This window comes from Hyperoodon ampullatus (assembly GCF_949752795.1).
Source record: "Hyperoodon ampullatus genome assembly, chromosome: 2".
In the NCBI taxonomy this organism is placed as follows: Eukaryota; Metazoa; Chordata; class Mammalia; order Artiodactyla; family Ziphiidae; genus Hyperoodon; species Hyperoodon ampullatus.
The window spans coordinates 75634894-75662631 of NC_136915.1; the positions used below are offsets into that span (position 1 = coordinate 75634894).

At 41.5% G+C, this 27738-nt stretch overlaps 1 protein-coding gene across 2 annotated transcripts in view; it reads right to left on the bottom strand.

Annotated features, from left to right (window-relative positions):
- Positions 1-15801: 15801 nt before the first annotated feature.
- The window catches only part of MCOLN2 (mucolipin TRP cation channel 2), a gene marked incomplete at both ends in the record, with an annotated part of 63804 nt that continues 51867 nt past the window's right edge, over positions 15802-27738 (bottom strand). The window contains 3 exons of one of the 2 annotated variants that reach the window (XM_079697487.1): positions 15802-15838; positions 18214-18335; positions 19730-19936. In XM_079697487.1, the coding sequence (XP_079553613.1) occupies positions 15802-15838; positions 18214-18335; positions 19730-19936 (366 nt within the window). Of the gene's footprint in view, positions 15839-18095; positions 18336-19729; positions 19937-27738 lie in introns of those variants that run through there. The other variant, XM_079697486.1, reaches the window with a different exon arrangement.

The following is a 27738-nucleotide window of genomic DNA, read 5'->3' on the forward strand; positions in this document are numbered from 1 at the left end:
TAGGACAGTGAAAAAAGAGAATCAAGAAGAACTTCTAGAGGGTTTCCCTGGTGGCACAGTGGTTGAGAATTTGCCTGCCAATGCAGGGGACACAGGTTCGAACCCTGGTCTGGGAAGATCCCACATGCCGCGGAGCAACTGGGCCCGTGAACCACAACTACTGAGCCTGCACGTCTGGAGCCTGTGCTCCGCAACAAGAGAGGCCATGATAGTGAGAGGCCCACGCACCGCAATGAAGAGTGGCCCCCGCTTGCCTCAACTAGAGAAAGCCCTTGCACAGAAACGAAGACCCAACACAGTTAAAAATAAATAAATAAATAAATTTATTTTAAAAAAAGAACCTCTAGAAATGAAAAATTGAGTCATTTGAATTTCAAAAAAATTCAATGAACCACTTGAACAAAAATTTTAAAACCTCTCAAGAGAGAATTAATGAACTGAAAGATAATACCTAAAGAAATTCATTACACTGTAGCAGAAAGAAAAAAGGGGGATTAAAATAGGAAAGAAAGATTAGGAGATACCAAAAAGAGAGGGTTCAACAGGTTTATAATCAGAGTTTCAGGAAGCCAGATAAGAAAGAATGGGCAGAAAGAAATACTTTTTTTTTTTTTTTTTTTGCTGTACTGGGCCTCTCACTGCTGCGGCCTCTCCTGTTGCGGAGCACAGGCTCCGGACGCGCAGGCTCAGCGGCCATGGCTCACAGGCCCAGCCGCTCCGCAGCATGTGGGATCTTCCTGGACCGGGGCACGAACCCGTGTCCCCTGCATCAGCAGGTGGACTCTCAACCACTGCACCACCAGGGAAGCCCAGAAATACTATTTTTTTAAACTACTGACTCAGTATTTTTCAGAATTTAAGAAAGACATACATTTTCTGACTCAAGAACCGAGGTTCTTATGCAATTAAAGAGTAATATTAAAATTTTGATTAACTTGAAGGACTTCCCTGGTGGTCCAGTGGTTAAGACTCCATGCTCCCAATGCAGGGGACTACCTCAAACAAGTAAATTTTAAAAATACACACACACACACACACACACACACACTTGCTGAAGTATTAAAGATGAGTAAATCTTAAAAGCAACCAGTGAGAAAAGACAGTTTACTTAGACTGATAACATTTCTCAACAGCAAGAGACCAGGGCAGCGGAATACCATTACCATTTAATTTAATTTCCAGCTAAAGAGTTACATATTGACAACCGACTGTGAAATAAAGATGTTTTTCAAATGAAGACAGAATAGATAAAAGAGCTACTAAAGAAAAAAGGAAATTAAACCCAGAAAGAGGAAGTGGTTTGCAAAAAGCATTTTTACTAAAGTAAGTGGTAAAACTATGAGTAAATCTGAATAAACATTGCCTGTACCAGACAATAAGTAAAAATAACAATTAATGAGGGAAATGAGATAGAAAAAGGAAGTAAATTACTAGACAAGAAAATCATGTAAGACAGACAGTAATTGGAAAATGAGGGTGACCTGAGGCAAAAGACCAAGGTTCTTATGCAATTAAAGAGTAATATTAAAATTTTGATTAACTTGAAGGACTTCTCTGGTGGTTCAGTGGTTAAGACTCCATGTTCCCAATGCAGGGGACCAGGGTTTGATCCCTGGTCAGGGAACTAGAGCCCTCATGACGCAGCTAAGAGCCCACATGACATAAAACTAAGACCCAGTGCAGCCCAATAAATATCTTTTTAAAAAAACTTTTTTTATTAACTTGAGACTTTTCTAAGTCAGGTAAAAGATTCAAAAGTTAAGAGTAAATACTAAAAGAAAAGAAATAGAAGGGAATAAAGAAAAGCTCCACTAATCCAACAGAGGAAAGGAGAGGGAAAGAAACGAGAAAAAAAGAGCATAATTTATGAAAATTAAAAATTAGGATTGTAGAAATACGTCCAAATATGTCTGTTGTCACAACAGCGTAAACAAAATAAACTATCCAGTTTAAATATAGATGCTTTGATTGAGTTAACAAATCCAGCTACATGCTCTTTGAATGAGATATATTTAAGTCATAATGATAAGAAATATATACTAAGCAAGGATTAACCCAAAAAAGCCTCTGGGGCTTCCCTGGTGGCACAGTGGTTGAGAGTCCACTTGCCGATGCAGGGGACACGGGTTCGTGCCCCGGTCCGGGAAGATCCCACATGCCATGGAGCGGCTGGGCCCGTGAGCCATGGCCGCTGAGCCTGCACGTCCGGAGCCTGTGCTCCGCAACGGGAGAGGCCACAACAGTGAGAGGCCTGCGTATCGCAAAAAAAAGAAAAAAAAAAAGAAAAGAAAGCCTCTGTAACTCTATCAATATCCAACAAGTGAGACCTTAAGGCAAAAAGTATTTGAGATAAAGAGAATCCTCACATACATAAATTATTCTCCAAGAAACTACTTTGCTAAATAAAAAAGCACAGTTTTGGCTATGAAACTGTTTTTTTCCTAACTTCCCTTGCAACCTTTAGAGAAGTATTTCTACTGGAAAAAAACAATAATAATAACCCCTTTCCATCCCACCTCCCAAATAAATTAGATCTAGAAATTACTAAGTTTAGTTCTTTTATCTTTCCTTTTAAATTAACCCCATGGCAATTTAAAAGGTTTTAAGCTGCTTGCAATTTTCAGCAATGTCAAAAGAAAAGGAAATCATGTTGAGTGCTCGTATTATTTTATTCATTAAATCCTGATTGCAAAGAGCAGCAAAAGGAATTATAGATTTAAGTGAGGGTTCTCTGCAAGGTGGGAACACTGACTATAGTATATCAGCAATTATATTAAATATTAAAAATTATAAAAGAAATGAAAGTTTCCAGGCAGAACAGTAGGTAGTTTCAGAAACTGAGTTCCTCTTTTGCCAGGTTTCAGATGCATTTCTTATAATGCATGGGCATTTCAATTAACTTTCTTTATTTAGTTTTTCTGTTTGTGAAAGAATATAATTTCTCCATATATAAAATAGGGATAATAAAACTTGCTCTACCTAGTGCAAGATTATTGTCAGAATAAAACTAAATAATACATGTGACAGCGCTTTGCAAACCTTTTAGTTTTTACTATTGAATGTAAGAAGTTATTATGAATCCATGGTCCTAGGATGGATTGTTAGTATTAGCTTTACTCACCATTTCTTGAACATGCCTATAAAATCTCAATTATATGTTATTGTGCTTTGTCTAATGTTTAAGAGTAAAACTACTCCCATTCATACAGTTACACAAATATAAGCAAATCATGACCCAGTAAAACAATTCTCACCATTCATCTCTCTCTCATTGGAAATGCACACACTGGAGTTAAATGTATACCAAAGAGAAAGAAAACTTGTTTCAGTGTTTAGTGTAAAGAAGTGTTTTTTCTTAGTGGTTGGTTTTGTAGCTCTTGTAAGTTTGGTTAGAACATCTAACCCATCATTCTTATTTAGGTGACCCTGAATTTTTGAGGTGGAGACATGAGTCTGGCAAAAAAAAAAAAGTGGTAAAAATAGTAGAGAAGAGGGGGTGCGATGGAATATGCAGTGGATATGATATAGCAGTGTTCCCTCCAAAAGCAATGGCCGCCTTCTCTTTCTGTGAAGTCTGTGGATTCACACAAACATATCTGCAGAAAGAGCAGGTGCGCTGACCTGTCAAAAGGCTGGGAGCTGGGTGAATAAAGGCAAGTCACTCCATCTCTCTGAGCCTCCATTTTCCCATGTATAAAATAAGGATAAGAAAGTCTACTAAATACGGTCTTCAATCCACAGCTCAGTCTGTCTGCTTTTGCACTTCAGGAGATCAAGTGCTCTTGTAAGCTACCACCAAGACCTCTGGCTCTCACAGTAGGCCTTTAACTACTTCTCAGCCTTAGTTTCTCACCTCTCTGCAGAGGGCCAGTCAACTTAGAAGTAATCAGCCAACTCTACTGTCTTTGTAAGCATTCTTCTCCCCATATCTTCAAAATCATCGCAGCTGCAATGGCATTCCTGACCACCAGGACGCATTCCCAGGTCACTGGTAGTGAAATCTTTGGCAAGTGGGCCACCACCTTGTATCAGAGACTATGTGTGCCCCACCTACCACTCAGGACGGTATCCTCTTCACCCACCAGGGATGAGTTAACCAGTCCCAAATCTCCATCCTAACACCTGTTTTCAACCACCTCTTTCTGTATCATTTTGTGTTAGTTCAGACCCTCCAAGAGGCAGATGCCGGGAAATGCAAAGGAATTTGCAGGGAGAAGGAGCGGCTGTGAGGGGAAAAAGGGGAGTGAGCCACAGGAGGCAGGGATGGCTGGCAGACAATGCCAGTCTGACCTCACGAGGGAGGGAAGAGAAGATGAGTTCTGGGTAGGAGAGCTTTAGATGCAACCCAGCTCGAAAAGGAATTCAGCCAGGCTGCTGGGAGCCCATCAGAGGGGTCCCCGTCTGGCAGGAATGGGCCTGCCTTATGATTGTTGCTGTGTTCACTCATTGGCCAGAGCAGTCAGTGGAGAGTGGGATCTCCACACAGAGGGATTCTGTGCACAGCAGCCGGGACAGTCATCAGTTAGGCTTCTCACGTTGGGAGATCTGAGTTGTGCATTTTTATGACCACTATAATGATGGAGAAACCAGATAACATCTTGACAGGGTGATCAAAATAGATATCACCCATGAGGAGCACACCAGTGTCATGTGCTTCTAGATATGATACCGTGAGGAGGACACCACAACGCTTCCGTGGTATTCCTACCAAAAATATATAACCTATATGTAATCATGAAGAAACATCAACAAATCCAAATTAAGGGGCTGTACGTAAAATAATGACCAGTATTCTTCAAAAATCTCAGTGTCATGAAAGACAAAGTCTGAGAAAGTGTTCTAGATGAAAGGGAACTAAGGAGATATGACAACTAAATTCAGTAGAGACTCTGGATTGGATTCTGTGCTGGAGGGGAAAGAATGTTATGAAGAATATCACTGGGACAATTGATAAAACTGGAATATGGATTGTAGATTTGATAAAAGCATTGTATCAATGTTAAATTTCCTGAATTTAATTATTGTACTATGATTATATAAGAGGCGATTTTTGTTTTTTGTTCGCTTTTTAATTGAGATATAGTTGATGTACAATATATATAAATTTCAGGTGTACAACATAGTGATTCACAATTTTTAAAGGTTATACTTCATTTATAGTTATTATAAAATATTGGCTATATTCCCTGTGTTGTACAATATATCCTTGTATATAAGAGGCTATTCTTGATCTTAGGCAATACACACTGAAGTCTGAAGGCATAAAGGGACATACTATATACAACTATCTCTCAAATGGTTTAGAAAAATAAATTATATAAATTAGACAGACAGAATATGAAGGGCGTTTTCCAAAAGGTACGTTGATTGAGATGCACATACAACTGCTGACTTTGTCAATGATCAAATACTGCACAGAGGCATGAAAAGTACGTGAGCAATATTAAAACAGGTTTTAACACTGACTCTCCTGGCTTCCCGCCAGTGAGATGAAAGAGGTGCTGAGTCGAGGTTTTATGGGGTGGCTATCTTTTCTCAATCACAACTATATGGTGATTCATCATTGCACATGCCAGAAACTCCACCCCAGTGGATGCAATTATCTGTTTTATTTTCATTTTCTTTTTTCTTTTGAAAAAGCTAGTTGGGTATGATTCTAAGTGTGGACATGTTGTCTTTAATCCATTAATCAGTACTGCCATACTGGTTTACAAAAAGGGGATGGGAGGGAGGGGATGATCAGACTGCCAGTGTACATTTTAAGCTGTAGAAATTTTAAAATAGATACTAGGTCAAGAAGGACACACCCAGACATCTGAGATGTCCCTATCAAGCTCTTATTTTCACAATGCTTGCACACACAAAAAACAGGTTTATAACTTTAATTTTTATCTCCATTCACCCAATGTGTCCAGTTTATCCTTTTCAAACCTTGCTGACATCCCTTATCTCCTAGACATTACATCAACCTTGTGAGCTAGCCAGCTCTAATGATGGACTGCCTGGGTCTGAGTCCCAGCTCTGGTGATTACTGCTGTGTGACCTTGCACAAATTACTTGGCCTCTCTGTCAAGAGAGTCTCAATTTTATTATCTCTGTATTAAAGATAAGGATTCTCAGGTTTCGAGCATCTTGACAACTTGTTTAAATCACTTGGCAATTTAATGTAAGAAGTGGGAACTTCTATGGAGCTTTTAACTCTCCTACAAAGATACCGATTAGTTTCCACTAGCACCAGCATTGTGTGAGTTCAAGGAATGTTGCTTAACAGGGTGTTGTTTGAAAATAGAAGTCACATTTCTTATTAAGGAGGTTAAACATTTTTTTCCTGCCATTCAGTTCTATTCAGCAAGCATTGTTTAGAAAGCAGGCAGAAGAAAGGGAAGATGAGAGAGAGCTTTGGAGTCAGAAGCTTTGGATTTGAAGCCAGGCTCTGTCACCTAATCTGAAGTTTTCTCTTCAGTAAAGTGGAAATCCTGGTACATACACTGTAAGTTTGTTGGGAAGAGTAGCAATAATAGGTGTACGTAGTAGGCATCCAGCTGAATATAGCTTTTCAAAAATATACTGTTTTTTGTGTGCTTGCTACTCGTCAGGAAAAATGCTATACACATGAAATACAGAAACACAAAAAATTTAGTCCTTACCTTTGGGGCTCACCCTCCAGAAATTTGTAATGTTTCTTCTCTGAGAAAGGATACTAAGCCAGTCATATATGCTGCAATTCTTTTTTCCCAGGGCACTTTAAAATTTTTGTTTACGTTCTTAATTCTCTGAAATTTTCCCTTTTTGTGTAGTAAATCTGTCTGATTTTTCTCTTATGGTTTATTTGCAGCTTTAAACTCAGAAAGCCCTTCTCTACTTCTTAGGTCAGATCAATATTCATCTATATTTCTTTCTAGTTCTTTTACAGGCTTAATTTTTCATGTTTAAACCTTTAATCCATCCAGAGTTTATTTGGCTACATGGTTGCAAGGTGCTGAATAGTTCTCTTTTTTAAGACACATTTCTGATGATGCTGGTTGATGAGACTAGCTCATTTGGCTTGTACGCATTTCTATCTCAATAACTTACTGTCTGAACTGCCTGCTGTGAACATGAATTGCCCTTCTTGGAAAAGGCCCATGGGGTAGAAGTATATATCTACGGGGTTTATCCCATTTAGTTGCTTCATTTTTAATGCAGAATAACAAATGTCAACTCTTTTGTCTCAATCGTATGCATGTGGAAACTGTGACAGAATATTTTGCATAAGGGCTAAAGGTTAGAGCCTCCTGAAGCCCAGAGAAAAGTGTGAGAGAGATCAAGCCCTGTCATCACCCATTAGCCATAACCATGCCTGCACCCAAACTTCCCTCACCTGCCTGTCATCTCTTCCCATGTGCTCATCTTTCCCAGATGGACTCTGGAGCCATTTATGCAAGGGAGATAAAAGTCTAGTACAAGAATCATCACTGATCCACCCATCCCTTCCTCAGTCCATTACTATGGTTCCTTAAGTACTGTTCCAGGAACTTGACTTTCTCAAGAAAAGATACAGGAAACAGTCTCCGAGTTAGTCTGCCTGGAAACTCCAATGCATTTTCCCCAGAGATCAGACTCGGGCTGGGCAGCCTCACTGTCCAGGAACAGTTGTGGACAAGACACTTTGCCCGCATAGGGTCTTGCTGGTCACCCAGGGTCACAGTGCTGGTGTAGAGTGCCTGAAGATCACGGTTTGGCCCTCTGAGCATGCTGAGAGGGTGAACCTCCAGCAGCCGAGCCAGGCTGCCCACTGTGCCCCTCAGGATGCTCAGCCTGTAGAGCTTCGAGTGTTCTCTCTCACCACCAATGCCCAGCCTGGCTTCCCTGACCTCCTACTTTGAGAGGTGAGGAAACCCCTGATAGGGTTCCCACCCCCTGCCCTTCACCCATTCCATGAATAAGGAAGTGTTAAGAGTCTCCCACCTCTAGTCCTCATGAGGTGAGTTCACTGGAGCAGGTAGACCTTGAAAGGAGGAATGACTGAGGTTGGTCTCAGCACAAACTGCTGACCTTCTCTGCAGGGGTCTGGAAGGAAACAGTGCACCTGGGCACTTGTACATGCCAGGTTTTCTACATTTGTGAGATGGAAGCTATGCCACCCTCTCTGCCCTGGCTCTCCTCCCAGTCTCAGGCTACTTGAGCCCAGGGATATTCCTCTAACATGACCACGTTCACTACAGACCTCCAAATCACACAGTCTCTTCTCAGAGTCCTTTTCTTTTTTTTTCTTTTTTTTCTTTTTTTTGTGGTATGCGTGCCTCTCACTGTTGTGGCCTCTCCCGTTGCGGAGCGCAGGCTCAGCGGCCATGGCTCACGGGCCCAGCCGCTCCGTGGCACGTGGAATCTTCCCAGACCGGGGCACAAACCCGTGTCCCCTGCATCGGCAGGCGGACTCTCAACCACTGCGCCACCAGGGAAGCCCCTCAGAGTCCTTTAATCAGTTCACCCTGCCGTCCCCTAACCCTCAACCTCTCCACACCCCTCTGCCACGCTGTCCTAGCCTAAGGAGGCAACGAGGCAAAGCACCTCCCAGCACTTCCCAGTGATACCGCTTTCCCAGGTGGCCACACTCAGTCTGACCTTTGTGATCCCACATCCAAATCTTGATGGTTGTCCTGGGTAGGGGGCAGGGAGATGGAAACTTCCAAAAGTCTGTGTGCCACCCGTAAACTTCAGACTATAGATGTCAGGCTGGCTTTGTTAGCGGTCACACCTACAAGTCTCTCCACATTTACAGACACAAACTGTGGCTGGTTAAGTTCAGGGTGCTGCAGAGTGGTGTGTGTGTGTGTGTGTGTGTGTGTGTGTGTGTGTGTGTGTGTCTAAGATAGATGGGGAAGGATGATGTGGAGACAGTCTTAGATAAGCTGCTTTTTTTTTTTTTCCGGTACGCGGGCCTCTCACTGTTGTGGCCTCTCCCGCTGCGGAGCACAGGCTCCGGACGCGCAGGCTCAGCGGCCATGGCTCATGGGCCCAGCCGCTCCGTGGCACGTGGGATCTTCCCAGACCGGGGCACAAACCCGTGTCCCCTGCATCGGCAGGCAGACTCTCAACCACTGCACCACCAGGGAAGCCCTAAGCTTCTTTTTAAATATGTGGGAAGGATAAATACCATGTGATAGAAATATGCATTAAACCCATTCATCCTAATAAATACATTTCTCAATAATAGAAGTTATGAAAAGAGACCCTCCCTCTAAATGCATAGGCTAAAAGCACAAACTCTCAGGGAAATGACAGAGTATTTAGCAGAGAAACCTTTTAAGAAAGAAAAAATATACATACAGATAGATAACACATATATGTGAGAGCTGATATATTCCTCAGAGACAGTTTTCAGGCAAAGTTTCTCATTGTGTTTGTTTTTGAGTTTAATTACAGGGTAATAGCATCACTTTTTTTTTTTTAATTTGGATGATTGCAGCTGCTTTGTAACTGATTTCCTTGCTTATCTCATACCACTCTGATCCATCCTTCCCAGTTCTGCCTTCTCTGGTCATGTACCTACCGGGTCTAAAGCCCTCCTTTGTCATTTCTCGAGTTTTGTCTTCTATCATTTTCCCCAACATGTGACCTATATTCTGACCACCCCAAAACATAGTTTCCCTAACTGGCTGGGTTCTCTCTCAGATGTCCAAGCCATTGCCACACTGTTCCTTTTAGCCAGAAAGCCCTACCCACCCACCCTACACCATGGCCATCTGGTCAAATAAAATGTGTTATTCAAGTCTCAGTTCTAGCATTGTCTACTTCTCCTTCAGAGGCCTTCATTTATACTCCAGGCAGGCAGGAGCTACTGCCATTCTGCTCTCATTTAGTACCGTGGGTGACCTTGTACTATCCTTGCTTGGTACATGGCTGTCCCTCCCACTAGACACCAAACTTCGTGAGGGCAGGGATCGTGTCATTCATTCAGTACTTCCTAAGTTCCCAGCACAATGTTGGAAATCAACAAATATGTATTGAATTACAGTCTTTAATAGCGTCACCATTTTCCATCTACACACGTCTTTATCTAATATTTCCCAAAATTAATGGTGCTTATCACTTCCCTTGCTTAACTTGTCATCCTGGAAATGTCCATGTTTCTTGTCTAAGTCTACCTTTTAAACTCCCAAGCTGGAAAAGATTAAATATTGATAGCAGCTCCCTGATTTTTCTCCAAAGGCAGCCAAGAGCTAAGACCCAACACACTGTCCTGTACTCATAGATAACACATGCAGGATAACACAAAGCTGGAAAAAACTAAATATTGATAGCAGCTCCCTGATTTTTCTCCAAAGGCAGCCAAGAGCTAAGACCCAACACACTGTCCTGTTTTCATAGATAACACATGCAGGGTAACACAAACAGCCGGTGCTGGGTCTGAAATCAGGCATTATTAATACCCTCTCCTTCTGTAGACCCGGCATGGCAGGCTCACAAGTGAGGATGTAAATTCACTTTGTCAAAGCAAACATTTCTCTTGGGGGACATGGGCTCAACTGCCAGGAGAGAGTAATGACCGTAGCCCACAGGAAGCAGGGGATGAGTAATTTACTGCTGCTAGGCAATTAGTGCTGCTAGAAAAAAAAATTGCTTTCATTTAAAATTCTCTGTAAACCATATGTATCATGGCTCATGGGATAATTTATGTATCATTAGAAACTAAGGAACATATATCACGCTAACAAATTGTCTTTTCCATCCACCACAGCTGATAGCTCCCAGGGATCTTTAAGAAGTCAGAGTTTTGCTGTCCTTATTACAAAAGATGGTGTGGAAATGTTCATGTGTACCCATTTATCTTCTCGTTCACTCCCTGGTTCTCTGGCAGAGACAGATGGCAAGAGAAACATTGGCCATCAGTTTCATCCTCTGGTTTGCAGCCTCATTTGCTGTAAATGAGCCTATGGTAGAAATGCCATGAGTTGTATTGTTTTCCCTAACAACTTGAGTGTCTGTTTTGAGATTTGGTTCATCTTGAAGTCTTCCCAGTGCTACTGTGTTATTTTCTCCAATACACAGCATGCTGAACAATTCTACGGCTTCCCATTCAAAGATGGGTCTTTTATTCTAAAAGCAAATGACTGCAAAGACCTTGGAGCGAGTGCTTGACTATCCAGTGGGTGGAGCAGGTCCCAAAGGACTTTGTTGAGCAAGGTGAGAGGTCATATGGCAACTAGGCAAACATGCTCGAGTTTAGAAGAACCACCCTAAGCTGATTCTCTGTCAAGGGAAAAACATGAAGTGGACATTGGGAAAATGAGGCTCTTCATTGTTGGGGGGTAGGGGGCAGGGTGGTGCACAGGGAAGGGGGTAAAGTTGAGCAGCCCAGCTCCAACCTGCCAGCGTGACATGCAAATGATATTGGCCAATATCACCAACCACAGTAGTTTAATCTGTGAAACAAAGATGTGAGATGAGAAGAAGCCCCACAGCCACTTACTTGTGAGAATAGAAACTGAGAAAAATGATGCACCCAAAAGTCTGTTAAAAAGTATTCCCAGGGCTTCCCTGGTGGCGCAGTGGTTGAGAGTCCACCTGCCAATGCAGGGAACACAGGTTCGTGCCCAGGTCCGGGAAGATCCCGCATGTCGCGGAGCGGCTGGGCCCGTGAGCCATGGCCGCTGAGCCTGCGCGTCCGGAGACTGTGCTCCGCAACGGGAGAGGCCACAACAGTGAGAGGCCCGCAAAACAAACAAACGAAAAAAAGTATTCCCACTCAGCTTCACTCTTTCCTTTTGTTACACTTCAATTGTTTGAAAGAATGTACAACGCTGGGATCCTAGTCTTTTCCTAAAAGGCCATGCTTTAATCATTTTGTTAGTCGCTGAGTTACACAGTCCCATCATCAGAATTTGCTACATCAATTGTGAGGCCCTCTGTTAAAAAAATATTGAGAATTTCAAGACTGTGAGGGCAGAGCATTAAACCTTTTCAGATACACAGGTCACACAGACACGAAGCTGCCTTTTATCAGTACTGAGAGCCCGGAACCTCTCAATTAGAAAAAAAACAAGGAGGGGAGGCAGAGGTGTTCGCACAAGCTCCAGCACCAGTTCCCAGGCCATCATTCACTGTCCTTAAGTGCCTAAGATTAGGATGCCGCGCTTAGGGTTTCGCCTGTGAGGTCCTCAATCATCCTGTCACACAAGAGCAACTTCGTGCATGTTCTACAATTATGGGAAATTCTAGATATTTGTTAGAGAAAGACTCTGCGTCATTGGAATACTGTGGTCGAGACGTTCAAACTTCAAGTCAGGGGTAGCAAAATAAGATTTGCTCAAGTTACATGAAAATAAAGGTGAACCAGTGAGTAGTAAAATGGGGTCTAGTTATTCAATGTTATTGGAAGAAGTGGCCGACACACGAGTGATACAGATATCTGGAATCGTATCTCTAAGCATCACGGCTCTTTATATTGTCAGGAGCAATCCATGGCCAAGACCATAGTTGCAGTTCAGGGAACATACTTTCCCAATGACTCTAGGGACCCTAAACCTCAATGACAGTGCTGGGCTATTTTTACAGGGAGGCCCTCGGGCACTATAGGGTGACTGGCTAGTAACCTCTAAATCAAGAGGCTGGATCACTGTGCTTTTCATAAACCTAAGATGCTAAGCCTAGGCCTCCTCGGGCAGGAGGGTGGGTCAGGCAACCCTCCCACGATTGTATGATGTGAGCCTTCAGCAGGGGTTGGGGACGGTGACTGGAATCTCTTGAAGACCTTTTCCTAAATACCCTTTCTCACCTTTTCACATTTGCTACCTCAGATCAGCAATAGCTGACCTGTACTTCACACATTCTGACAAATTTGGTTGAGACAGTGGGCTCCTAGCTGAGGCCAGAGGGTCTCACCCAAGGTGAAGGACTGGGGATTTGTGACACTTGTACACCTCGGGGAATTTTACCCTCTCATCAGGACTGACAGATTTGCCCCTGAAGGCAGGGCATTTAGGCTGTTCATGTCCACAGTCTCCTGTACAACTGCGTGGACTTTAGAAGCTGAATTGATCACTGCCTCCAGGACAGGGCTGGATATGGGTGTTTACACACTTAGAGTCCTAACAAAGTCCACCAAAAGTGTGTGATGAGCTCACTTCAAAGCAAAGATCTTCCTGGCTGGCCCAGGTGATAGATTTGTACATTTGTAGACCGTGAAAGAAAAGCTTTTTGAAGATCTAACATTCACTGAGCACTTATAAGTCATGCCCTGCTCTACTCACTTTAAATTTGACTCATTTAATCCTTGCAAGCCCCACTTTATAGATGAGGAAGCTGAGGCTGGTATGACCTGTCCAAGGAGACTCGAACAGTAGGAGGACAGGCACCCAGGCAGACTAAATGTCTTAACATCTTCACTCCTCCATGATCCCATGGAACCTACTTACTAACATGGCAGAAAATCAAAAGAAAAGAATGGCTCAAGTTTCAATTCAGTGCCAGGCTTTGCATGAGTTACCTGACTTAAATGCCAATCCCACAGTTTAAGGTTTGTCATCATCACTTAGAAGCAGAAAGTAATTTGCTCAGGGCCCCAAAGCTACAGGATAAACTGGGATTTTGACTCAAGTCTGTCTAGATGTCCTCCACGCCCATGATCTTTTCTACCACCCCAAGTCAACAGGCCTAACGATGCTGCATCTGGCTTTGAGCAAGTCACTGCAAGCCAAGGAGGTACATTCGAAAAGAACAGGAGATCCCATAATGAAACCAATAGGCAGAAAGAATGTGTCTCCTAACTTTCACAGTGAACTCTCCAAGTGGAGGCCTAGGGAAGGAGAGAAAGTGGATTGTCCCAGATATGTCTATTAGCAGAGTTATGAGAAAACATTGTTCAATAAAATCCAAATAGATAATACAGTTGGCAAGGTGACAACTGTTTAAAATTATTAAAAAGAGAGAAAACAATGTTTCCACAGATACAGGGTAAACTTGAAAAAAGATTTTTCTTCCTGAAAGTGTTTTGTCCAGCTGGAGGGAAAAGAAATAAAAGGAAACATGAAAGCCAATAAAAGAAAAATATGAGCATAGAAGACTGTCATTAATCTTCAATTCAAATGGTAGTCACAGCGGCATCACAGTGGCAGATTACATAAAAGGCATTAATAGCAATTCTATTCAGAGATAAATGATGTACTGGGGGTATAGTGAGAGGTGAATAAGTGATCTAACTGCACACTGATTTTGGAGTCATGGGAATGACCCTAGAACCACAGGTTAAATGGTTCTTAATTTTAAAATTGAGGGCTTCCCTGGTGGCGCAGTGGTTGAGAGTCCGCCTGCCGATGCAGGGGACATGGGTTCGTGCCCCAGTTCAGGAAGATCCCACATGCCGCGGAGCGGCTAGGCCCGTGAGCCATGGCTGCTGAGCCTGCGTGTCCGGAGCCCGTGCTCCATGACGGGAGAGGCCACAAGAGTGAGAGGCCCGCGTACTGCAAAAAAAAAAAAAAAAAAAATTGAATATAATTCTTGACATTTTTGGTAAGTAGTTTATAACTAAAATAATTTTAGCAAAGTATTTTGTGTATAGACCTGAGTCACCCACCTACAGACTTTAATGGCCTTAACTGGAAGACTTTCCTGGCCTAGATTTGGTGTGGGCACATGAAGAAAGTATGGGGGCATGGAGAGAGGAGTGGGGCACCAGAAGGACTCTGGCAGGGGCTTGGTGGGGAGGAGCAGGATAAAAAGAGGGAGAGCCCTGGGATGAGAGTCTTACTTAATTCAAACCCTACTCTTCACCAGTAAATTTAAAATAGTTGACCCCTAAAATAGCTCAGGTATGAACTAAATCTATGCACGAAGTGATCTTAATCTGAAGTCATTCTCATAAACATTTCTTGAATAACTAGCCCCTATATCTCCTTCACTGTTTTTAAGAAAGTGGGAAATCCCTTTTGGAGACCAGATAGCTGATAGAGATGTGATCTGAATTTTTCACTAAGTGTATGTTAAGAGACAATACATTTTAAAAAAGTAGTAGTAGTTCCATATATTATGATAAAAATTAATTTAATTTATTTGGGAAAAAATACCCTCTTCCTTGCTTGACAAGGGTAAATCCCCACCACGGTGGAGTTCGGTTGTTAAAATGAGTGACCACTGCTGTAGTATAATGTCCACATGTCATGTGTGTACAATCAACAATTAGCACAAGTAGTAACAAGGTGTCCAAATGACTGTTTCCAGTTTATCCCACTGACTTTACCGATAGTTTCATATCATGCTGAGAAGAAGACCACAGGAAAATAAGCCAAGAAATGTCCACTGCAAGAGGTCTTTTTGTTGATTTAAGTGTAATCTTTACATGGCTTAACAGTTCTCCAGCTTTGAGTGCCTAAATTGTTATTGCAACCAATTTCAGTTTTGTGCAGACCATGAATTAACAAATGTCTTCTAACCCAAGAATCACTTTTAAGACAAACCCATATTTGATGATAAACTTATATCTTCAAATGCATGGCTTTAAACACCATTGTTTTGCACACTCTGAAATGTGATTTTTTTCCATCCCAACATTGTGATGTCATAAATTAAAAGACTAATACAGAATTTCATCATCACTGCTCTATTACACTAATGCCCACTAGCTGACTCTGGTCTATTCTTCATCATCCAAGTTTATTTAAAGGAATTTTGAAACTTCAGTTCTATTCAGACAGCTCATAGCCAGTCCTCTTTCCCACTCCGCAATCAGTATTTTTGGAAGTGTTGGTCCAAGCCATTTGGGATCCCTCTTCATTGTCACTTGATACGGAGACCTGAAACTTGATTATCTTCAGCAGGAGAATTTTAGTTAATAAGTATCAAGTGGTCATCGCTTCCATTCCTGTAATAGAAAGGAAGACAAGGAAAGAGAAAAGAACAATGGCTTAAAAATCTTTAAGATGGAACAGGAATACATACTCTATCATGTATGCATACGTAGGTTATTGACATGCTGAGTGTGACACTTAAGAGGAAGAAAACTTAAGAAGGACAATTTACATTATTGGGGGTTTGACTAGATGCTTTTGGTAATTTTGAGGAGCTGTCTACCCTCCATCTCCCTTTGACAAAGCTTCTCAATGGCTAGAACCGCAGATTTGCCTCCTTGTGGTAGAGAAGGAGAAAGGTTAACTCTGCATCTGCTCAACCAAGCACATCTCTCCCAAGAACCAGATCACATTAGAACTAGAAGAGGTTGCAGAGGCTACTTGTTCCACTCTGATGACACTGGAGGAACCAAGAGGTTTAGGAAAGGTCAGGGGACACATTCAGTAATTGGCAGGGTCCAAAAGGAAAACCCAGGTGTTCTGACCATCAGGCTAGGGGCTCAGTCAACTATTCAAGGGAGAATCAGTCTGTGGGAGATTGAATCTGTGGTGGTTGCTGGACTGCTTGGTTGAAAAAGAGCAACCCGGCCACGCTCCAGAGTAGGTGGAGCTGTGATAGCTGGGTTGTATGTCATGGGCACTGGAGAGGGGCCCAGACACCAAGTCTTATGATGCCCTTAATTCCCCAGGTTCCCTCAGTGAGGTCTGTCTCCAATATATACTCTCCATTCATAGCTTTCCTCAATTTTATTCCATTCTTAGGTTTCCGGCTGTTGAACACATCCAGGTGTATTTAATTTTTGGTGATTTCAAAGCCATCACTTGTTCCAAGGCCCCAGTACAACCCATTTCCTTCATCAGGCCCTATGACCCTCATTGACTCTCTGCAGGGTCCATCCAGACTGCCTAGGTTCCAGGCTTTGATCTGATTATTCAGCTAAAACTGATCTAGCTGACTTCACCCATGACCACCTTCAGCTACTTCTGTTTTTATTTTTGATATCCTCTGTTTTCAAAACTTTCAGCATCTTAGTTCTTCACCTGATTTCCTTTGGTGGACTCTTCTGTTCCATTTAATCCTTTCATTCCTCACGATGGGCAGACCTGCCTCCGCACCAGGCACCCTCTCTACAACCCTTAGCATGTCTTAGGGAAGACTGTCTGCTGATGTTGCTCTGTTCTTCTCACCACTCAGGTCCGATCTTATCACTCAGTCTTCCAAGTTCACTCCTTAAGTCTTTCACTCATTCCATATGGCTGCAAAGAAATCATTTAACAACCTCCCAGGGCTTTTTGTGGTATAAACTGAGGCCCAAAAATCAAACACCAAAGCCTATCCATTACTTTCTAGGATTCACAACAACATTCTCAAATGTTTTTTTTTTTTTTCTTTACAGTTAACTACATATTAGAAAAGCAACTTTGAGAGACTTTCCTTATAATGCAAGGTGCCTCCTAGGAGGCAGCTGCCTATTACGAAAAGTAATTTCCCTTTATCCTTGCTTCCATGGCAACACTTTAATGCTCTGAGAGGATAAACTGTGATTGTAAAAACTTAACTCTTCTCAGAAGACCTCATTTCATATTTACCAGACATTCTTTGGAAATGCTCCAACATACCATTTCAAATCCCAAGTTGCAGTATGACTTGATTAACGGAAAATACATCCTGTGATTTTAAGTAGCAATTATGTTCTCCCATCTTCCTTCAGGAATCTGGTTTAGAGAATCCTTCTCGAAACACATGAGTAGGGGGCACCTGCCGTTAACAACCCCTACTCCTGACTTCAGACGAAAACAAACATGGGCATAATTAAGAAAATTATCCTCATCTGACCCCCTTTCTAGTCCCCAAGCCACTATGTGGAGGCTTTGCCACTGAGGTCCAGACTATTTTTGTAAGTGCACTGATGAATGGCGAGCAAACAGCAGGTGATCAGCTCATTTGTGTTTGCAGCCAAGGACACTTACTGCTTCCTCTCAAGCAAGTTTCCTGCTCTGCTCAAGGAAGGTTATTTGTACTACAGATTGCGAAAAGGGGAAAACACCTTTGACGTTCCCAGAGCTCCACCTCTAAAAAGAAGGGCTTTGACCTCTTCCTTTGGCCAGCTCACCCTCTCGACTTCAGGGACATGGTTCATGCCTTCTCAAAACAGTCTCATAATATTCCCAAGAGATTTCAACCATGTCATGTACCTTTCTACCTTGTTTTATAAGAAACAATTCATTTCTAAAGTCAATTACAGTGGGAGGAAAGCAAGAAGGGATGCATTATTTCCCCCAGTCAGCTGATTCCTGAGTGTAGCATTTGAACTGGGAGGACTCTTTGTTAAGGCAGCAGGGCGTCTCATCCCCGGAACACAGAGACCCGACTGAACACGGTACTGACCTCCTCAGACAGCAGATGCAGGACAGGAAGGCTGATGACTCTTTTTGACACTTCTCTTTGCTACCACACTCCTTCAGGAATTCCTGAAGATCCGTGGCAGGAAACCCATTCTGTTGGTATTTCTTTAAAAAATACACAGTGTTGTTACCTTAGTTATACTGAGAGAAATTGCTTCTTGTCAACAAACCAAATCCATCTCTGCTAAAATAAAATTCTCCTACGTTGCTAGCACAGATCCAAGAACTGACATTAACAATCATTAATCATCAATCAATCTATCAGTCCCTTGAAAGCCAAGCCAGGGTCACCATGGCTTCAACAGAGAGCCATGGGAACAGACAGCTATCCAGAGGAAAACTCCAGAAATCAAGCTATGGTGGGGCAGGGGAGGGGTGTGTTAATTAAAGGAGTGAAGGAAATAGAAGTCTAAAGCTTTCATGTTAATTGCAAGACCAGGTAAGACCTCTTCTTCCCCACACTGCCCATATAGAGTCTGGCTGGGAAGTAATCCCTATTTCCTTTACTTTTGTAGAAGTTGGTCACTTAGTGAGGTAGAAGGCAGTAGGTCCCTCCAAGCAGACATAAAGACCCTGAGAGACCCCTCCCCTCACACTTAGTGAGGTCATCCACCAGGTCACTGAGGCTTGGCGCACTCACGGGGACATGGCCGCATCAAGGACAGGCTCCCACGGTGAGCAGGGCACTGCTCATCTCCCCACGGCCAGCCCCGCTGCGGAGCCAACCACCCATTCCTACAGGAACACTCATCTTCTTGCGCACAAAGTGCTCAGAAGTATTTCCAATCGACTGGCTTCTTCTGAGATAGTCTGAGAAGGGTTCAAGAAGAGGACAACACCCCAAGACACGGACATGGCACCCCTGGTTGCTCAGATGCTGGCCCCGAAAGAGGATTTTCTGAGTATGACCATCTGCTGCGGAGACACCACTGCCCCCGAGGCAGCAGAGCTTCCTTCACGCTACAGATAAGTTAAATGGACCTAGTCTGAAAGGACACACAACCCACCGGGTGGCTTAGGAGGGCAGGAAGCTAAACAGCCACAAAAGCCTTAGCTTTCAAAATGTAAAGGAAACCTGCACCACATGAGCGGCATCCAGTGTGTGAGGTATGCCAATATCTGGACACTTGTCAGGATGACGGTCACCCCTTATCACTGAAACTTACTACTCAAAGTCTAAGTTCCGGGACAGGCAGGTACACCTGTCAGTGCCAAGACCGACAGCCCAACTACTTGATTTACCAAACTCAGCCCATCTTTACCCATTTCCTTTCTCTTTCCCACCACACCTCCAAACCAATCCACTGGGCACCAGGGACAATGTCCTAAATGCATATTTAAATTAACCTCCAGCATCTAAAAAGTTTCTTTTCTACAAAACCTCAAAATCTAAGTAAAACTACAGTATTTCAAGTAAGTAAAATATTATAGTATTTTCCCATGTTCTGATCTATACAGAATTTGCAATAGTTTTTTGGCAGGAAATAATAACTGCTTACCTTAATGGTGTCATAAGAATCTGTAATAATTGCAATGAAAAGGCTGAGAATCATATATATGAAAAGACTGATGAAGGAATATAAATACAGGCGACTGAACAGCCACACCAAGAGGCTCTTCTGCTGGATGTGAGCAAAGGTCGCATACATGTCATCACCGTTGACCAGAGAAAACAAACACTCAGCAACTGTGTTCAGATTTTCAAACTGTGCGGGGGAGACCAAAAGTAGCTTTTGAGACATATTAGCCAAAGAAGCAGAGAAGTATCTAGTTAGCTGGTTTTGTTGAAGATGTTGCTGCCATTGTTATTAACATTCACTTTAGGGAATCTGGAATACCACGCGTAGGAAAGCGTTACTCAAAACTTTCCTCCACACTCACAAAGATCATCTCTTGACACTTCCCTCAGTTTTTTTCCTTTCTACTTTTTATATATTTGTGGTCATATCATCTAACAACTTTGGATCCAGATTCTTCTTTCTTTTCTATTTAACATAGTCTTATGTTATTCATACTTAGCATTTGTTAGATAATGGAACCACTCCTTGGAAATGTCAAATTTAACTATTTCCCTGTCACTGGACATGCCAATCATGTTTGCTATTATAAAGAACAATGCAATGCACGTTTCTTAGCATAATGTTTTTTTCCTATTACTGGGTCTAAGCAATTAACTTTTTTTTTTTTTTTTTGACTGCGTTGGGTCTTCGTTGATGCACGCAGGCTTTCTCCAGTTGCAGGTTTTCCCGAATCAGCTGCTCCTTTAACCCCATTCTGTCTGAGCAAAGAACAGATACCCTCAGGTGACCTACACGCAGAGGTAGGGTCAAATCCAAAGCTGAACCCCGGGAGCTGTGCGAACATAGAAGAGAAAGGGAAATCTCTCCCAGCAGCCTCAGGAGCAGTGCATTAAATCTCCACAATCAACTTGATGTACACTGCATCTGTGGAATACCTGAATAGACAATGAATCATCCCAAATTCAGGAGGTGTACTTTGGGAACAATGATATATATATGTATTTCCCATTTTCTCTTTTTGTGAGTGTGTATGTGTATGCTTCTGTGTGTGATTTTGTCTGTATAGCTTTGCTTTTACCACTTGTCCTAGGGTTCTGTCTGTCCATTTGTTTTTTTTTCTTTCTTTTATTACTTAAAAATTTTTTTTCTTAATAATTATTTTTTATTTTAATCACTTTATTTTATTTTACTTTGTTTAATTTAATTTAATTTTATCTTCTTTCTTGCTTGCTTTTTTACCTCCCTTTTATTCTGAACCGTGTGGAGGACTGGCTCTTGGTGCTCCAGCCAGGCGTCAAGGCTGTGCCACTGAGGTGGAAGAGCCAAGTTCAGGACACTGGTCCATCAGAGACCTCCCAGCCCCACATAATATCAAACAGCAAAAGCTCTCCTAGAGATCTCCATCTCAACGCCAAGACCCAGCTCCACACAACGACCAGCAAGCTACAGTGCAGGACACCCTATGCCAAACAACTAGCAAGACAGGAACACAACCCCACCCATTAGCAGAGAGCCTGCTTAAGATCATAATAAGGCCACAGACATCCCAAAACACACCACCAGACGTGGACCTGCCCAACAGAAAGACAAGATCCAGCCTCATCCACCAGAACACAGGCACTAGTCCCCCCCACAAGGAAGCCTACACAACCCACTGAACAAACCTTAGCCACTGGGGACAGACACCAAAAACAAGAGGAACTACAAACTTGCAGCCTGAGAAAAGGAGACACCAAACACAGTAAGTTAAGCAAAATGAGAAGATAGAGAAACACACAGCAGTTGAAGGAGCAAGGCGAAAACCCACCAGACCTAACAAATGAAGAGGAAATAGGCAGTCTACCTGAAAAGGAATTCGGAATAATGATAGTAAAGATGATCCAAAATCTTGGAAATAGAATGGAGAAAATACAAGAAACGTTTAACAAGGACCTAGAAGAATAAAGAGCAAACAAACAGGGATGACCAATACAATAAATGAAATTAAAAATTCTCTAGAAGGGATCAATAGCAGAATAACTGAGGCAGAAGAACGGATACGTGACCTGGAAGATAGAATAGTGGAAATAACTGCTGCAGAGCAGAATAAAGAACAAAGAATGAAAAGAATTGAGGACAGTCTCAGAGACCTCTGGGACAACATTAAATGCACCAACATTCAAATTATAGGGGTCCCAGAAGAAGAAGAGAAAAAGAAAGGGACTGAGAAAATATTTGAAGAGATTATAGTGGGAAACTTCCCTAATATGGGAAAGGAAATAGTTAATCAAGTCCAGGAGGCACAGAGAGTCCCATACAGGATAAATCCAAGGATAACCACACCAAGAGACATACTAATCAAACTATCAAAAATTAAATACAAAGAAAAAATATTAAAAGCAGCAAGGGAAAAACAACAAATAACACATAAGGGAATCCCCATAAGGTTAACAGCTGATCTTTCAGCAGAAACTCTGCAAGCCAGAAGGGAGTCACAGGACATATTTAAAGCGATGAAGGAGAAAAACCTACAACCAAGATTACTCTACCCAGCAAGGATTTCATTCAGATCTGACGGAGAAATTAAAACCTTTACAGACAAGCAAAAGATAACAGAATTCAGCACCACCAAACAGCTTTACAACAAATGCTAAAGGAACTTCTCTAGGCAGGAAACACAAGAGAAGGAAAAGACCTACAATAATAAACCCAAAACACTTATGAAAATGGAATAGGAACATATATATCAATAATTACCTTAAATGTAAATAGATTAAATGCTCCAACAAAAAGACGTAGATTGGCTAAATGGATACAAAAACAAGACCCATATATATGCTGTCTACAAGAGACCCACTTCAGACCTAGGGACACATATAGACTGAAAGTGAGGGGATGGAAGAAGATATTCCATGCAAATGGAAATCAAAAGAAGGCTGGAGTAGCAATTCTCATATCAGACAAAATAGACTTTAAAACAAAGACTATTACAAGAGATAGAGAAGGACACTACATAGTAATCAAGGGATCAATCCAAGAAGAAGATATAACAATTGTAAATATTTATGGACCCAACATAGGAGCAACTCAATACATAAGGCAAATACTAACAGCCATAAAAGGGGAAATCAACAGTAACACAATCATAGTAGGGGACTTTAACACCCCACTTTCATCAATGGACAGATCATCCAAAATGAAAATAATAAGGAAACACAAGCTTTAAATGATACATTAAACAAGATGGACTTAATTGATATTTATAGGACATTCCATCCAAAACCAACAGAATACACATTCTTCTCAAGTGGTCATGGAACATTCTCCAGGATAGATCATATCTCAGGTCACATATCAAGCCTTGGTAAATTTAAGAAAATTGAAATCATATCAAGTACCTTTTCCAACCACAACGCTATGAGACTAGATATCAATTACAGGAAAAAATCTGTAAAAAACAAAAACACATGGAGGCTAAACAACACACTACTTAATAACCAAGAGTTCACTGAAAAAATCAAAGAGGAAATCAAAAAATACTTAGAAGCATATGACAATGAAAACACGACGACTCAAAACCTATGGGATGCAGCAAAAGCAGTTCTAAGAGGGAAATTTATAGCAATACAATCCCACCTTAAGAAACACGAAACATCACAGATAAACAACCTAACCTTACACCTAAAGCAATTAGAGAAGGAAGGACAAAAAGACCCCAAAGTTAGCAGAAGGAAAGAAATCATAAAGATCAGATCACAAATAAATGAAAAAGAAATGAAGGAAACGACAGCAAAGATCAATAAAACTAAAAGCTGGTTCTTTGAGAAGATAAACAAAATTGATAAACCATTAGCCAGACTCATCAAGAAAAAAAGGAAGAAGACTCAACTCAGTAGAATTAGAAATGAAAAAGGAGAAGTAACAACTGACACTGCAGAAAACAAAGGATCATAAGAGATCACTACAAGCAACCGTGTGCCAATAAAATGGACAACCTGAAAGAAATGGAAAAATTTTTAGAAATGCACAACCTTCCAAGATTGAAGCAGGAAGAAATAGAAAATACGAACAGACCAATCACAAGCACTGAAATTGAAACTGTGATTAAAAATCTTCCAAAAAACAAAAGCCAAGGACCAGATGGCTTCACAGGTGAATTCTATCAAACATTTAGAGAAGAGCTAACATCTATCCTTCTCAAACTCTTCCAAAATATAGCAGAGGGAGGAACACTCCCAAACTCATTCTACGAGGCCACAATCACCCTGATACCAAAACCAGACAAAGATGTCACAAAGATAGAAAACTACAGGCAAATATCACTGATGAACATAGATGTAAAAATCCTCAACAAAATACTAGCAAACAGAATCCAATAGCACATTAAAAGGATCATACACTATGATCAAGTAGGGTTTATTCCAGGAATGCAAGGATTCTTCAACATATGCAAATCAATCAACGTGATACACCATATTAACAAATTGAAGGAGAAAAACCATATGATCCTCTCAACAGATGCAGAGAAAGCTTTCGACAAAATTCAACACCCATTTATGATAAAAACCCTCCAGAAAGTAGGCACAGAGGGAACTTTCATCAACATAATAAAGGCCATATATGACAAACCCACAGCCAACATCGTCCTCAATGGTGAAAAACTGAAACCATTCCCACTAAGATCAGGAACAAGACAATGATGTCCACTGTGGCTACTATTATTCAACATAGTTTTGGAAGTTTTAGCCACACCAATCAGAGAAGAAGAAGAAATAAAAGGAATCCAAATCAGAAAAGAAGAAGTAAAGCTGTCACTGTTTACAGATGACATAATACTATACACAGAGAATCCTAAAGATGCTACCAGAAAACTACTAGAGCTAATCAATGAATTTGGTAAAGTAGCAGGATACAAAATTAATGCACAGAAATCTCTGGCATTCCTATACACTAATGATGAAAAATCTGAAAGTGAAATTAAGAAAACACTCCCATTTACCATTGCAACAAAAAGAATAAAATATCTAGGAATAAACCTACCTAAGGAGAAAAAAGACCTGTATGAAGAAAATTATAAGACACTGATGAAAGAAATTAACGATGATACAAATAGATAGAGAGATATACCATGTTCTTGGATTGGGAGAATCAACATTGTGAAAATGACTCTACTACCCAAAGCAATCTACAGATTCAATGCAACCCCTATCAAACTACCACTGGCATTTTTCACAGAACTAGAACAAAAAATTTCACAATTTGTATGGAAACACAAAATACCCCGAATAGCCAACGCAATCTTGAGAAAGGAAAATGGAGCTGGAGGAATCAGGCTCCCTGACTTCAGACTAGACTACAAAGCTACAGTAATCAAGACAGTATGGTACTGGCACAGAAACAGAAATATAGATCAATGGAACAGGATAGAAAGCCCAGAAATAAACCCATGCACATATGGTCACCTTATCTTTGATAAAGGAGGCAAGAATATACAGTGGAGAAAAGACAGCCTCTTCAATAAGTGGTGCTGGGAAAACTGGATAGGGACATGTAAAAGAATGAAATTAGAACACTTCCTAACACCATACACAAAAATAAGCTCAAAATGGATTAAAGACCTAAATGTAATGTCAGACACCATCAAACTCTTAGAGGAAAACATAGGCAGAACACTCTATGACATAAATCACAGCAAGATCCTCTTTGACCCACCTCCTAGAGAAATGGAAATAAAAACAAAAATAAACAAATGGACCTAATGAAACTGAAAAGCTTTTGCACAGCAAAGGAAACCATAAACAAGATGAAAAGACAGCCCACAGAATGGGAGAAAATATTTGCAATGAAGCAACTGACAAAGGATTAATCTCCAAAATTTACAAGCAGCTCATGCAGCTCAACATTGAAAAAGCAAAAAACCCAATCCAAAAATGGGCAGAAGACCTAAATATACATTTCTCCAAAGAAGATATACAGATTGCCAACAGACACATGAAAGAATGCTCAACATCATTAATCATTAGAGAATTGCAAATCAAAACTACACTGAGATATCATCTCACACCGTTCAGAATGGCCATCATCAAAATATCTACAAACAATAAATGCTGGAGAGGGTGTGGAGAAAAGGGCACCCTCTTGCACTGTTGGTGGGAATGTAAATTGATACAGCCACTATGGAGAACAGTATGGAGGTTCCTTAAAAGACTAAAAATAGAACTACCATATGACCCAGCAATCCCACTACTGGGCATATACCATGAGAAAACCATAATTCAAAAAGAGTCATGTACCAAAATGTTCATTGCAGCTCTATATACAATAGCCAGGACATGGAAGCAACCTAAGTGTCCATCAACAGATGAATGGATAAAGAAGATGTGGCACATATATACAATGGAATATTACTCAGTCATAAAAAGGAACGAAACTGAGTTATTTGTAGTGAGGTGGATGGACCTAGAGTCTGTCATACAGAGTGAAGTAAATCAGAAAGAGAAAACCAAATACCGTATGCCAACACATATATATGGAATCTAAAACAAAAACAAAAAGGTCATGAATAACCTAGAGGCAAGATGGGAATAAAGACACAGACCTACTAGAGAATGGACTTGAGGGTACGGGGAGGGGGAAGGGTAAGCTGGGACAATGTGAGAGAGTGGCATGGACATATATACACTACCAAATGTAAAACAGATAGCTAGTGGGAAGCAGCCGCATAACACAGGGAGATCAGCTTGGTGCTTTGTGACCACCTAGAGCAGTGGGATAGGGAGGGTGGGAGGGAGGGAGACGCAAGAGGGAAGAGATATGGGGACATATGTATATGTATAACTGATTCACTTTGTTACAAAGCAGAAACTAGCACACCATTGTAAAGCAATTATACTGTAATAAAGTTGTTAAATAAATTTAAAAAATAAAAAATAAAAATATATTCCAGAACAAAAAAAAAAAAAAAAGAAGAGGGACAGGATCTAATCTGGGTTTCTAAACGGTAACCGTGGCTTGTGAAGATCTCCTAGAATGAGAACAGCCCAGGGCCTGGATGCCAATGAGAGTGAGTGCAGGGGGCCCAGGACTGCAAGGAATCCACGGGAAACTGAGGAGGAAACTGGGGAGAAAGTAAGTCCAGAAGGGGGAGGGGGAGGGAATCTCTGCTGGACTTAGTTCTAGACGAGGCGAGTTTGAGGGGCTAGGTAGAAGCTGTGACATGAGGCAGTTAGCTGGAGGCTGACTGAACACCTGACAGCCTTGAGGGGCAGAGCTGAGCCGGGGCCGGTGTGGAATGCCCCCGGAATCCCTCAGCCCCCATCTGGCTTACGCAGTTGACAAACGACTTCCACATCGACTGAAAGCAAACAGCAGGTGCTTAATGAATGAACATCTCTGGGGTCAGAGGGTTAAACATTAGATGAATGCAAAAAACTTCTATGTAAAGAATGATAATGACTTAATAGGCAAAAGGCAATATAGTTTTCAGAAACGCAGATGCAACAAGTTACTGTAGAGTTGTGAACCAATTCTGTCCTTAGTGGTGGGGGCCTATACATCCATCAAGTCAGTAAGTGTGGCTTTGGGGACAGCCAAGTCCCTCATGAATGTCTCTGGGACATTTCCAGTTGGCAGTCGTGCTACTAGTTCACATGCAACACAATAAAACCTCCTACCACCTGAACCCAGAAAACATGCTGTCCTTCCAAATTTCCCTATTTCTGTCAGTGATTCCAGTCTCCTACCAAAGAAAAATTACTCCAAAATAATCAAGTGCTTAAAACTGTGTGTCGCTTATATGTGGAATCTCGAATATGACACAAAGGAACCTACCTACGAAGCAGACTCATGGACATAGAGAAAAGACTTGTGGTTGCCAAGGGGGAGGGATGGAATAGGGGGGTTGGGTTAGCAGATGTAAGCTACTATATAGAGAATGGATAAACAACAAGGTCCTACTATTTAGCACAGAGAACTATATTCACTATCCTGTGATAAACCATAGTGGAAAA